At 33.8% G+C, this 15,164-nt stretch overlaps 1 protein-coding gene across 1 annotated transcript in view; it reads left to right on the top strand.

The window, feature by feature from the left end:
* LOC137388366 (calcium-activated chloride channel regulator 1-like) overlaps nt 1-14,899 on the top strand; it is a 38,083-nt gene extending 23,184 nt beyond the window's left edge. The window contains exons 7-17 of the mRNA XM_068074853.1: nt 901-1,112; nt 4,575-4,802; nt 5,587-5,720; nt 6,625-6,769; nt 6,967-7,170; nt 7,622-7,777; nt 10,525-10,645; nt 11,629-11,723; nt 12,430-12,454; nt 13,944-14,075; nt 14,583-14,899. Of these exons, the coding sequence (XP_067930954.1) occupies nt 901-1,112; nt 4,575-4,802; nt 5,587-5,720; nt 6,625-6,769; nt 6,967-7,170; nt 7,622-7,777; nt 10,525-10,645; nt 11,629-11,723; nt 12,430-12,454; nt 13,944-14,075; nt 14,583-14,899 (1,769 nt within the window). The remainder of the gene's footprint in view (nt 1-900; nt 1,113-4,574; nt 4,803-5,586; nt 5,721-6,624; nt 6,770-6,966; nt 7,171-7,621; nt 7,778-10,524; nt 10,646-11,628; nt 11,724-12,429; nt 12,455-13,943; nt 14,076-14,582) is intronic.
* The last annotated feature ends 265 nt before the right edge of the window (nt 14,900-15,164 follow it).

The raw sequence follows: 15,164 nt of genomic DNA, 5'->3' as shown, positions 1-15,164 counted from the left end.
TGCACATAGTACAACCTTTTGTGATTTTGCTAGCATGAGTTGGTAAAAAGTTACATAGAGCAGTTTTTTACTGTTTGAATAAAAATGATTGTTGCTTCAGCACAAATAAACGATGCAGTGAATGAAGTGAATGATGTATACACTGCAAACAAATATGTGTACAGTAAAAGACTATTGTTAAATACATGTATAATTCAACATACATGTATGATGTTATAAATAGACGGTATGTGATAAACTGTAATAGACATTGAAGCTGCCAGACAATTCAAAGTTATGTGAATAGGTGCTTGAAAACCCTTTTTGTATGTGACACGAAAGTAGCAGTTTTCACATTTTTGGTTGTTTTAGGGCAGTGTGAGCATGCAGCAAAAATTGTTTTTTAAAATTTTGTTTTGGGCATTTAGGCTGATTGCAAATGAGCTTTATACTAGTAATAACTGTGGTATTAATAAGTAGCAGCATGCCGTATGAGCTTTTTCTTCTCACCAAATAATTGATGAAGGTGTGAAAAGATTCTTAAACATCTTGCGAATAACTTTATCAATAACGCATAGCTCGAAATCTGCAATGTAACTCTCCCTAAATAAAAATCTCAACTTTTGACATTGATTAACTTGCAACAGTTTTAATTTTTTTGAACAGAACTTCCTGAAGTAAAACAAGTTTTGCTGATCATAGCATTGCGATTGAACTGAATGCCATAGCCCTGCAACACAATTTCTGAGGGAGCCCTGTTACTAGCTTAGCTTTTAAACTAAAATCATCGAGAGAAAAAATTGATTCATCAAAAGCGATTATTAATTATGTATAAACTATAAATTTTATTTCATTTCAGGGCTTTGTTTCCTATATTGAAACTATTTTATTAACTTGTTTTATTTGAATGCTTTTTTTCAGTCATAGATTACAAACTCACTCGGGTGTCTGACATTCCGGAAGATCCATATTTTAAGATCGTACAAAGAGTTGTATCAGGCAACTCAGCAAGTAATAGCACCATAACATCAGAACTTTCAAACACAACTTCTACAAATAACAGAACTGAAGAAGAAGCCGTGTGCTCACAGGATGTCGTCTGTCTTTGCTTAGATGTATCAGGTAGTATGCAGGTAAGTACTTGGCTTTGGCATAAATAAATTGAAATGTTTTAATGATTTAATGAATAAATTTAGATAAGAATATGACATGTGAAGTTATAACTTGCTTGCTTTGAAAAGCTTTGTCATTTTTTATTTAAGTATTTGCTTATTAGCAATTAGGCTCAATGAATAGCAAAATTATATTTTAGAAAGGTAGTTTACATGAAGACATAAATCGACTCATTCCAATAGCTGAATACAATGACTGCTGTCATATATAAATGCCAGTAGCATTGTGAATGTATATAAAAATACGCATATTGTACCAATGGACTATCTTTGGTTAAATATACCTTACTTTGAAAATAAGAGAAACTTCAATGTTGTTAATCAAAGAAAAATGATGTTCAACTGATACAACTTCATAGCTATGCATATGTACTGCGGCACTTGATACAAACATATAAACAAGTTATTTTACATAGCAGCAAAGCATCAGTGCTTGAAAAAACAACAACTAATAGTAGCAAAACATGTTAGTTAGTTTCTTCATTCTATCTATCTAGTTAGTATTCTTCAAAGTACTCCCCTTGGCTACCGACACACTTGCCCCATCTCTTCTGCCATTATACTATGCAGTACTGAAAGCCATCGGCGTCAATGCTGTTTAGCTCTCTTTTTGCACATTGAATCAACTCTATGCTGTCAAATCTGGTTCCTTTCATAGTAAGTTGTAACTTAGGAAATGGCCAGAAGTCACAGGAAGCCAGATCTGGTGAATATGGAGGATGTGGTAGAATGGCCATGTTGTTTTTAGTGCAATACTGCTTCACAGAAAATGCAGTGTGGGCAGGTCCGTTATTATGGTGCAGCACCCATGAACTTGTGCGTCACAGCTCAGGTCTTTTGCGCCTTACTCTTTCCCTAAGACAGCTCAAAATCTTAATGTAAACGTACTGATTCACAGTAGTATCCTGCAGTCAGTACTCACAGTGTACTACTCCATGAATGTCAAAAAAAGCGATCAGCATGGTTTTTACACCTGGCCGAGACATTTTTGTCTTTTTTGGTCTTGGGAAGCCCGAAGACTTCCACTGGCTACTTCGGAGTTTAGTCCCCGAGTCTTAACCATACACCCAAGACTCATCTCCAGGTATTACTTTTGAAAGAAAGATTTTACCATTTCTTAAAGCTTCCTTAAAATTGTTGCAAACATGCATCTTGAACTCCTTTAGGTCATCAGTTAGCAAGCGTGGCACGAACTTTGCTGCAACCCTTTTCATGTTCACATCATCAATTAAACCTCTTTGAACAGTTTCAAAACTAATTCCAGTCTCTCCAGATATCTCTATATCTGGAGATATATAGTATGTATATGTTATATACATATATATATATATATATATATATATATATATATATATATATATATATATATATATATATGACAACGATCTGCCAAGACTAGTGACTTTACACTGTTGATTGGCGAGCAAGTTATTGCCGAGGCTGGTCTGCCAGACCTCGCCTCATCTTTGGTGCTATGTTTACCTTCACGGAAAAGTTTGTGCCAGTCAAAAAGTTGTATTCTCAGAGCAGCATTTCCAAAAGCAGTATTTAACATTTCAAATGTCTGAGTATTTGTTTTCTCTAGTTTCACACAAAATCTAATGCAAATACGCGGTTCCGATTGATTAGACTTGACAATAAATTTGTTTAAAAATTGCCAGAAGCACCTGATAGACCTTGACATATCGCTGACTCACATGAGAATACCTTGTCATAGCAAACCGAAATGGTGCAACAGAACTTTGGAGAACAAACACTGCGATGGGTTTTTCCATCGTGCAAATATGCTAGTGTATACAACCACATTCCAAAAACTTTTGGATCAGACCTTGTATATACGTATATATTTTTTTGTTTTCTCAAAGTTTGTGTGTGTATATGTATGTATGTGTGTCCGGCTATAGCCATTAAAATCTTTGAATTTAAATTCTGCGTTCTAATGAATTTGAATTAACAGAAAATGCTACGAGAGGTTTAAAACCTAAGTACTCTACCACTGAGCCATTTAAGCGTGATTATTTAAGATGTTTTCATTTACAGTACAGCAGAATGCACACGCTAATTATTTTATCCGTGCGCCCACGTGTTACGATACCTTTGTTAAGAGATATTTTTGTAATGTTCAATCACTATATATGATATCAAGAACAAATCTTCTCGCGCAGAAAATTATAAGAAGAGCCGTGACATTCTCTTTTTGTTCGGTCAGACAAAAACATTACAATATCTAACTTTTACATTTGTACTAGTATCAAGAGGTACCAGTATTGCCATATTCAAAGTTTTGATGGTTAGCTTCTTGTGGAACAGTACCTTTTTTATATACACACACCTCTATGAAAAAATTGTTATGATCAATTCAAAATATTCAGGATTTTTATTGTTTTTTTTCAGTTTGTATTAATGGTATCTTTACTGAATCAAATTTATTTGTGACTGTAGTAAAAAAAACTAATTTAACTGTTACTTGCTAATTATTTCACATTTACATTTAAGCAATTTTACAGTTGTTTTATTTTGTCTCATGATTTATTTGACCTGCACAAATCATTTTCTTCATGTTATAAAGTTAAAAAGATACAGTTGTTTGACAAATTTTGAAAACCTTTGCAGTTGTTTTACTTTTTCCTGATAATTTATTGAAACTGCACAAATTACTTTTTTCTTGATATGAAGTTTAAAGTTAGAATGGTAACATATTGTTATATGTTAAATAAAAATAAACATTAAGTGTAATGAAATTTTTTATTTCCAGGGCAACGCCGGGCATTTAGCTAATATATATTACATATATAACATATATGTATATTTATATTATTTTTTATGTATTTATATAAATATATATATTGCATAAAATATATGTATAGAATGTATATATATTTATGGAATATGCTATAAATATATATATAAATAAATTTACCCTAATCTTTTAAGAACTACCATTTTACTTTCTTTTGATGCGGACTATTCTGAAAAATAAAAAATTATAAAATCTCAAATAACATTATTTCCTCAGTAACCAAAAAGATTTTAGAATAGATATAAATAATATATGTTAAGCGCAACTTTACCACAAGCAGTGACGCCCAAACCTTAAAACTAGAATTTGCTTTGGAGTTGAGAAAAACAGTCCACATTTAATAATATTACAATCTATGAAACTGAAAAACATGCTAAAAATTATGTATTCACATACGTAATTAGTTTAGTAATATTTATATGTTTTCTTTTAATTGACCAATGAATAAAACAAGGAGTTTGTTAATTATGCCACAATTCCTTAGATATAAAACAAAAGAGGTTTATTTTTGGTTTAATACTTTGTTTCTTAGTACTGCTTGTTGGGAAAGCTCTAGTTTGTAATGTAGTATTTTTACCCCGGCTTATTATTAAGTACTTCAACATTGCCTATAACTTATTTAGACAAGTGACAGGATAACAACCATGTCTGAAGCTGTTCAACTCTACATACTGAGCTACCTGAGAAATGGTACAGCTGTTGGAATTGTTTCATTCTCTACATTTGCCTATGTGGAAGCTTACATGACAGAGATTACAAGTGATGCTGTGAGAGAAAACCTACGAGCCGCCGTGCCTACAGAAGTTAAAAGCAGCACAAACATTGAAAGAGGGCTAGATGAATGTCAGCAAGTAAGGCTTTGTTCTGAAATCATGGTTTTCTTTTGGTTTTTTTGTCAGAGCTTATGAAAAATAAAATAGAAATGAAGCTAAGAGGGTTGCATCATATTGAAAAGCACATATTCTCTGATAACGTTTTTTGCTGGTTAATCATGTAAAAATGTGATATTTGAGTCAATTTTGACTAATAAAATGGAGATGCTCCATAACCATTGAATTGAGTAAAGTTTTCTGTGAAGCTTATGTATAGTCACTCTAAATAAGCATTCTCTCCAATGTTATATGTCTTATGGTAACTACTCAAATTTGTTGCAGCTTTCTGTAATAAATTGTAGGCATTGTTTGAATTGTTTTGTTAGTTTACCTGCATGTGAAATGTTACATAAAAGCAGATATATATAATGTATATATATAATGTATATAAAAATATAGATATACGCGTGTGTGTGCGCACGTGCGCGTGTGTGCGCACGTGCGCGTGTGTGCGCGTGTGTGTGTTTATATATGCATATCTATATATGAATACATCTAGATAAATTTAAATAGGCACTCATAAAAATAAAGACTCATATGTTAAGAGAAAACTAGTCCCTTGCAAGCAAATTGAGTTTTTTTCGTGTTTAAAGTGCATCAAACTAGTTACAAAGGTTCTGATGTCAAAATTTTATTCAGATTTCTCAATTTTAAACTATATTTTACTATATTGGTCAATTAGAATAATAAACCCTACCAGCAGCTTTATTAAATTAAAAGCACAACATCTTCAATGTTTGTGATTTCGAAACCAATTCATTAGATCCTGAGAGACTACACTGGAGGTGACATCAGCCATACCAGAATGCTTCTGCACAGTGATGGACTGGGTACAGTGGGAGAGTCTATTCAGAGATTGGCAAATGCAGGAGTCACTCTTGATACTGTCTTGTTTGAGTAAGTATTGATGACCTTTCTCAAAAAATATTGACAAACTTTAAACCTTTTGTTTAGAATTTTAAACTGAATGCAAAAGATTCCTAGTTACCTAAATTTTATGATGTTGCATTTTCATGTGATCTTAAGCTGAGTTTAAAAACCAATTCAGGTTTTTGTAATACAGTGAGCGATTTTTTGATGGCAGCTGTTCGAAAAATATGTTTTAATACATATGTTGCATGAACTAGTCATCTGTCGTATATGGTAAAAACTCAACATGTTGGTGAGCATTCCGGAACCTATCTTATTGCTAGCAGTTGGTGTAAGCAAATAGAAGGCCACTAGCATTGTATGTTTCACTAGACACGCTCTAAACATATACTATTCTTCTTAAATAAAAGTTGAAGAGCATCTACTCAATTTTTGAAAACAGAATAATTAGACATAACACACATAATAACATATCAGTAACTTTTTAGCATTCTCAAAGATAAGGCATTTATTACGGTCAAAGTTTTATTGTATAGTTCAAAAATACCTGCACAGGACTTTTTGGTGTGTCTTGAAATTTTTATTGAAAAACTTCAATGGTTAATTTGATTATTTTAGATTAAAATTTCTACATTTAGCCAATTTGAACCTGACGTATTTTGTAACTTTTTTAACACTTTTTGTTTAATTAGATAATTTAGTAAACAACATTTTATATTGCTGGAAATTTATCAGAACAGTTGAAAAAGTTTACTTAAATACATAGTAATAAGATATTGTAAGGACTATGAACTACTGCAATATAACGTTCAAATACCTTGTTACAATCACTTCCAGTGATTGAACAGGTCTGTCTAAGTATCTTGTTTATGTATAAAATAGCCATTTATATATTTAATCAAAAGAGGACCATGCTATGCTATCTATTCAGCCAAGGTGGATTTCTGGCGGAGCAGGCCAAAGAGACTGGAGGCAAAGAATTTCTAGCTAGTGATGGGCGAGGAGACGCTGGGTTGTTGGCATTTTATGAAGAGACCTCTTCTAGGGCATGTGAACCAGAGACTGCTGATGTTTTGGTGAGATCATTACAAAAAAGTTACATGCTTTGTTTGGCAGGAGGCTTTTAAATTTGAACAAAATTAGATCAACTCTGATGTACAGAAGAGTATTCATCTTTAAAAAGTTAAACTTTTATCATTTTCAGGCCCAAATTTTTTACCAATTTACAATTTTTGTGAACCTGATGTACATTTGTAACACTAAATTGTTGCAGCTTGTGAATGAAGTGATAAATATTTCTTCTGGAGACTCTACCTATCGAGGACAAGTTTATTTTGACATCACAATTGGTCTAAATACTAAAATGGTCTTTCAATATGAGGTCGCTGTGGACATATCCATACTGACAAACCTGGAAGTAACTCTGACCAAAGATGTCAACTTGATGACAACAATTGTTACCATACACGGTGAACTGGTGAGCTGTTTTAAAAGCCAACTCAAGTGTTAATATAAGTAATCTTTTTGATTTACTAAAACCTATACCTTGAAACCTAGTTCATCTCTTTGAATATTAAAAAACTCTCACTTATGTAGCTACCAGAGATGAAAAGCAACGTTTATAGAATATGCTTATTTTCCAATCAAGATTAAAATTTTAGCAAAAATATTCGTACATTTAAATAGAATGCACTTTCAAAAATTGCATTTGATTAACCTTGATAACTTTAAACAATATTTAGTTCCTTACTTGTATTTTGCTTTTTCATTAATTCAATCTTGTGCTTCAAGGTTTTTGTAATTATAGGCGTGTTCTTAATAAAATTTAGTTTTACTTACAATACTTCTGTTTCTGAGAAAATGGTAATTTTCAACAATTTTTAATTCCTATGTTGCAATGAGGTTGTTAGTTTTTAATTTTTTTGCAGGAAAATTCTGTGGACTACATAATTTCGAGAAACTTGACTACCTCAGAAGCTTCCATAACTGTTACTGTGACATCTTCACCTATTCCAGGAGCTCAACCCATAACAACCAAAAGCAGGATTAATTCAAAAAACATACAATTTAGTCCAAACACTGAGGTTTGTCAATAGTTTTTTTCTGTCTTTAACAAAAATGATATATGTTTTAGGAAAATAACTTTTTGAAAACATCAAATAATTCTTTGTGTAATAAACAACTGATCTCTGAATTTGATCTAAAAACTACTATATTTTGAAATATTTTGTAGAAATCACTTACCTCCAGCTCAGCATATACAAAATAAGTTATTTGTCATTTAAATAACTTTATTTTGAAATGACTTTTCATAGGTATTTGTTGTATTTGTATTAGAATTGATGTAGCATGTTTTGTTATTGTAAAACTTGTTCCTACATCAACATGCAAAATGCTACTATGTAATATACAATGCTATATTATACAATATAAAATGCCTTTGTTAATTAAAAATATACAATATGTTACATAGTATATAGTGATGATATTGTTTAGAACTGGTATGTAGTATATAATAATTACTGTATATTGGTCTTAGTCTGATCTAATAACACTTAAAAGTAATATACATATAATATACTGGGTAATCATAGAATATACCGTAAAACCTGTAATTGAACACCATGGCGCTCTAATTTTCAAACTGGCAATCAATTGGAGGTCGCGTTCAAATAGGGGTTGGCGGTCTATTTTTCAACTAGTGCCAGAATTTTTGGATGATAAATTTAGCCCAATTACGGACGAAGCGAACGTCGCACATATTTTGCCCGCTTTTCTGGTAGACCAATATTAAACATTTTGAATGCAATAAACCTCCTAACTTATCTTTAACCTGTCAAAGATCTTTTTATTAATGTGCATCATAAACCGACAAATATCTTTCCCAGATGATATATATTGCTTGCAATTTACCCGCAATGATATGACAGCCTGTGTCCTTCTTTGCAATTTGTTGACATTTTCAGAATTTATTTCATTCTAAATATTAGGACATATTTTTTATTTTATATATATGTTTAACATTGTTGAATAAAAGCTCATTGCACACACTAATATGCTTGTTACAGTTTGAAGCCAAAAAAGCTTTTTATGTGCAATAGAAGTGGAGTGATGAGCATCGATCCATTGTAAGCCGTGTTAAGATAGTCGCAAGGATGCTATTAAATGACATGCTATAAATCTGCATATTTATAAGGTATAAAACAATAATCTATTAAATGATACAAAGATATATTTATGGACAAGTGACATAAACGAACAATACTTATATTACATGCAGAAACAAAAATTAAGGTTTTTAAAACATAAATATTGCTATCGTTTGCTCGGATAGCTGCGTTCTGATTGTTACTTTTGATGGAACAAACATTTTATAGTTGTCTAATACCTTCCACAATATCTCCTGGCTTCAACTCTTCTTCTGCACTGCTAAGCTAGTCCATATTAGCGTCTAAACCATTTTTGGGAAAGCAAAACTTTCACGCGCTGCATTTAGCACTAACACAACACGCAGAAGTTTTACTCACAATAAACATACCCTTTGGTCCAAAACTTACGAACCGTAGTAGTTATTAGTGTAACAGTAGTTATTTCTATGGTGTTGTTTTCAAAGTTCCAGTTCCTTTTTTATAAACATAAGCTACTTCAAAGTAGAAAGACCGCGTTAAACAGAGAGCTACTACTAGCCTGAGACCGCTATTGATTATTGGTACGGTGTTGCTTTCAAGGTTTTAACAAAAAAAACAATCTTTGGAATTGGACAACAAAAGAATTAACTGTTATTGATATAAACAATTCATTATTAATACAATTTTGTGAACACCTTTCTACTGATCAGTTGATATTATAGGCTCGTAAAGAACTAATTTCAAAGTGGCAATCAAATGGAAATGGCGTTCAATTGGAGAGTGGAGATCTATTTTTCAACCCTTTTCTCAGGGTGGCAGTCAATTGGAGGTGGCATTCAAAAAAAGGTTTTTATGGTAGTTGATGCTAAAGTTGGAAGATTACCGTAAGAAACTGTTAAACAATTAGAATTTAGTGAAAGTGCTTGAAAATTTAAGATAAAGGCGCGCTAAATCTGTCATAGCTGTAGAACCACATGGTCTATAGAAAATGCTTCATTACCAATTTAACCATTTTAAAATTTTACAATAGTTGATGCTATAAAAATGCCACAAATTTGTTGCGGACCTCAAATACTTTTTTGTCCAGTTTTGCTACGACTGTGAAGTATCAGAGTCAGTCATTTTATCAATGTTATAACAGCTTATGGCATTATTACTGCAACTAAAAACACAATTAATCTTGTTCAGTAGTAATATTGTTCAATAATATTCACCCAGTCCATAATTCTAAAATTCGTGAAACTTTTATAGCCGTAATGCGTCCGACATAGCTGGTCATTGCTACAAAGAAGTTTACATAAAAAGAAAGGTCTCTTCAAAGCGAAACTGCACTCGCGATAGAGTCTGAACATATTTTTTATAGAACTAATACATTCAGATCAATGCTGTCTTTATTTTTACCCACAGACATCATTTGCTAGACTGATTGACTATTTACTCACTAATTAGAAACATTGTGTACGACACTTATTGTTGCCGGGCCATGTTGCTTTTGGCCATACGCAACACCCTTTGTTGAGCTATACTACACGATTTGGGATAGCAAAAGAGTTAATTTTTCTTTTGCAGGCTAAACTATAGTAAACGTGCAAAATAAACCATTATTTTGACTTGTTACAATTACGTGTACATGTGTATATCGTATTTTTATTCTTCAGATACAATTAACATAAGACGTATTTATTTTTATTCTTTTGATTCAGTTGATTGTATACATGGGGATATTTCAAGGATATTCTCCCATTCTCCAATTAACCATTATTGCCACCTTGGAAGACCCAGCAGGTGGATTAGCATCAATACTGTATACTGATGATGGAACAGGTGAGTTTAATATACCTCTGCAGAATGTATTTATAGACATGTTGTTTAGAAGAAGCTTGTCTTACTATACATAATCAAATCTTAAGTTATGCTTATTTTGATGCTTAAAAGCTGTAAAACATGTGTTGTAGTTACACAATTGCTTGTCAACGCTAGAACTTCAATTTTTATAAAAACTAAAAGTAATAATGCAATCTGCCATGGATAGTGATTTGTGTGTGTTCAACAGCCTGATTAAATTATGAACAATTGAGTTGTACATACTTCAACAGCTGTAGTTCAAATAATTAATGTTTTTACGGGTGTGGAGCCATCTAACAAAATGGAACATGATCAATATCTAAAGTGTTGAGCTAATAACCACAGTTTTGTCAACATAGTTGAATGTACATAAATTAGGTATTTAACAACTTTTTATATCTCAATTACTGCAAAGACTTGACATCAAAAATGAATTTGACTGTTTTAGCTTGAAAAATTCGGCTTGGTACTCTTTTCTGCTTTAATATTACTGTTAAGTCAGCACAAACAGTTTTTGAACTAGCCATAGTTTGAGTACTTAAGATAGAAGTAGGAATTTTAGGCGAGAGACACTGTTGTAGCAAGCCAAAATGCAGAAGATGTATTGGAAAAGATGCAACGTGTTTGCCTTAGCAGAGGCATTGAACCATATCCATAAATTTTTCCTATTTTTAATTACCCTAAAAGAAGCATTAATCTATAATTTATGATAGCTCACTTAAATTTTTTTTATAATGTTGGCCAAAAAAAATTAGCTATATATCAAAACGCTAAACCTCATCTTGTTCAGTACCCTGAATTTATCTGCTATTTACATACAGTGCATTACTTGACATAGAATCATAAGCAACACCACACTTTCCAACAACAGGAGAATAACTAAATTTTTCAGGAAAAGCCGAACTGCATAATTTCTAATTGGTAGCATAAAGTACTGTTAAAAACTGCTTTTTATTACTTAGGTAAAGACTCTGTACCAAATGATGGAATCTACACTGGCTTTCTTCCCCCTCATTTGATTGGGGGAAGTCTTGGAGGCAGTTTTTATGGCTTGGCGGTGAGTTTCTAAAAACCAATTTAGTAACTGTGTTTTAAAAAGGTATCAAAACGAGTTGTAAAACTAAAAAAAACTTAGTCACCTTCCAAAACTAATTTAAGAAAATGGGAATGACCGGCCTATAAATTGGTATAAAAATATATTGCTATGAGAATGTACCTTTTATTTTTGATTAGAACGAATCTAAAATTTTCAGGGTGTGCTAGTAAACAGATTCATCCAACGTATTTTTAGAATGGATAAAATTATTGCTATAATAACAGTTTCATTGTTTTAATAGTGCTTTCACATTGTGCTTTCTGAAAGCTCGTTGCTTATTGGTACCCATAGCGTTTTTATATAAAGCTTTCTCTTTGTTTCCAAATGTCAAGATGAACCCAGCTAATAAAGTTTCTGTCAATAAACTGAATATTCAATCTCTGTAAACAATAAAAATCTAGCACAGGTTTGCTTGTAACCCAAAGACAACAATTGAAGAGAAAAAATGAACAACAATTTAAGAAATTTTGCATAATTTTTAAATTTTCCTGTTTGATCACAAATATAATTATACAGCTAGTTAAAAATTACTTTTCATGTGAACAAAGTGAGTTGGTTTACTGAAAATTAATGGTAAAATGATTTGTATCCAGGGAAGTGAAAGGTATCATGGCCATTATGATTGGTTCTCGTATCCTTGGTGATTGTGTCTTTTTGTGGACTCCAGAATTTACTCATGTTTTCTGCTTTGGGTGAGCTGCCGTTCAGTCGATTACCAACTATTGTTAGATAGTATTTACTGGTGTTTAGTTTTAGAGTAGTTTTGTGCTATTGGGTGCTTTAGAATACGTTATGTAAGCTCTAATATCAAATGGTGGCTGCGTAGAAATTGTGCTCTCTCTGAAAGGTGTAGAATGGTGAAGGGAGTAGCAAAAAAAATGATGTGTCATCATTACAGCTTGTTACTGTAAAACTCACGGCATGAATTAAATAGTTTTTATGGCTTTGACATAAACTTCGAAAGATCGCTTATATTTCTACAAATTAAATAACTACATGTACTCTCTCCTGCACTCTTTTATGTTTAAATTAACTGTAAACTCGCATTATTAGTTTTAAATTTATTTTTGCTCTAATTTTCAACAAACTACAAATTTTGGTATAAATATCCTACTAAATGGGAAAGGTAGCAGCTCGCAAAATTGGTTTACTTATGAGAAGCGTAATAAATTGTTTACTACCGTTATGGCAGAGCGTCATGACCAGGGCCATAGCAATCGACTTCCTGGCCACTAAGGTTACAGAGCCAAATCTTGCGGCCACAAGAAAATATTCAGTGACTGTTGAGGACACCTGGATCACAAAATGAACCGCACCAAAAGACCAAATTTAAGAAAAAGATAAAAGTGGGCAGAGCCTAAAAAAGAGAAGAGTGGCAGAGCCTAAGAAAGAGCAAATATATATAAAAAGCACACAAAGCAATCGTTTCAGCAGAGTCATACACACACTCTCTGCATGCTTGCATGATATTTATTGCTTATCTTACATTATGCTGATCAATAAAAATTTTATTTAAATAAATATATCGCTGGAAATTAAAAGTCGATGTTAGTGCTTGACTGTCTTGAGGATAGAAAAACAAACTAGCAGTTTCTGTTACACTGATAGAAGCAGGGAGATCAAAGATTCTTGCTACACAAAACGTAATCTAGAAGAAGGAGCATCCCTGATGTCCTGTGAACTGTCTGCTAGACAGCATCATCGTCCGATGGCGGTTGGTGAGCACTGCTTTATTGAGTAGTGAAAAAATGTTTCCCTTAACTCAGTGGGCAGTGTTGAGTAAGCAATGCCGCCCGTAGTTTTTGAGGTTTTTTTAGTGGAGAAAAAGAGTTCTTTGAATTTATTACGTCATGTTGTGTGCGTAACACTGTCTTGAAAATTGGTCAGCTTTTTTAGTGGAAAACAAAGTTCCTTGAACTTGGTAGGCTGTGTTGCGTAAACAATCTCGCCACGGAATTCGGTGAGCTTCATCCGCTAAGAACAAAGATTTCTTGAGCTCAGTAAGTTGAGCTGCATGAGCCACACACTGCCTGAAGCTCAGCAAATTTTCTAAACAAAATATGAATTGTCGGCGCTCGAAGAGCGTAGAGTGAACTTGAGCGTAAACACGAGATCTCTATGGAAAGGCCACTTCAACGGCCTCAAGAGTGCTCAAAGAAGATAGGCCTGTTTGATTTTTAGGCAGTGGTACTGAGCCGACTCGAGCGCAAACACCAAAGCGGCCCCACTCCACCAGCCACTTCCTCCCTGGGAAGTTGGATGGGCAGCGCTTTCAGTTCCTGCTTGAGGCTGTGTGTACCGCGAACCTGCTGAGTTAGCATGTCTTTAGATTAATTAGGCCATGAGGGATTTGTTGCAAGGAAGTAATACTCACGGGTTTATAGTCGATTGAACCAGGCTGTCCTTTTATGGAGTTGTATGACTAACCATGCGGCTCTGGGAGGTAAAGATCAAGGAGGTTTTTGTGATGAGCCAGATTAGCAAAGACGCTATATTAGGAATACTATTTTTGGTGGCCCACCAGTGTTTCATGGAGCTCTAGCAGGCTATGGTATTTGCAAACAGTGATCTGTTGACCTGTATAGACAAATACAGCTGATTTTACTCAATAAAGTCGGGGTATTACGCAACTAGGTGCTGCCAACCAGAACCAAGATCATCGTTTTGTACAAAGTGACAATTAAGAATTACTGCTTTTGGGAGTGGTTTTGGGATGTCCTGATGGGCCACCGAGGGCCGCAAGCGTGAACCGGCCTAAGTCAAAGAGAAGTGCTGTGGTACGGTGCCTCAATCTAATGAATCTGCCCATTCATGTGTAAGCCGGCAGTACAGTAGGCACATACACGGGCATAGAGAATTACAAGGTAGATGATGAACCATCTTCCTCCGGCTCAGGAGCCACACTTCTAACTGCAGATATGCCAAAAATAAGAGTACCAGCCCATCTAACTGACCTCTTTTTGTTGGCCCAATGCAACTGCACAAAGCCAAGACAAGCTGATCACCTGACCCGGCTGCTGACACACTACCGAAGCATATTCAGCACCAAGTGTGAGAATATGTGCCGGATTTCCACGGTGGAACATTCTGTTCTACTCAAGGAAAATACCGGTCCTATCCGCCAGCCACTGCACTGATTGAGTCCAAAAAAGAGACTGAGGCTGAACTTCAAATCTGGACTATTGCACAAAGGGCTTATCAAACCTCCTCAAGGTGTTTGGAGCTCCTCTGTGGTACTTGTCCAGAAAGAATATAGAAAGTGGTGCATCTTCGTCAATTAATGATGGCTGAAAGCAGTCACCGATCAGGATGCCATCAATTTTCTTTAGGTCAATGACAGGCTTAATGAGCTGCCAGTAGCAGATATATTAGCACAGTGGACCTGGGCAGTGGCTATTGGCA

Source organism: Watersipora subatra, chromosome 2 (genome assembly GCF_963576615.1).
Source record: "Watersipora subatra chromosome 2, tzWatSuba1.1, whole genome shotgun sequence".
Classification (NCBI taxonomy): domain Eukaryota; kingdom Metazoa; phylum Bryozoa; class Gymnolaemata; order Cheilostomatida; family Watersiporidae; genus Watersipora; species Watersipora subatra.
Note: the sequence above shows the minus strand (reverse complement) of the source record. Positions and strands in the feature narration are given on the sequence as shown.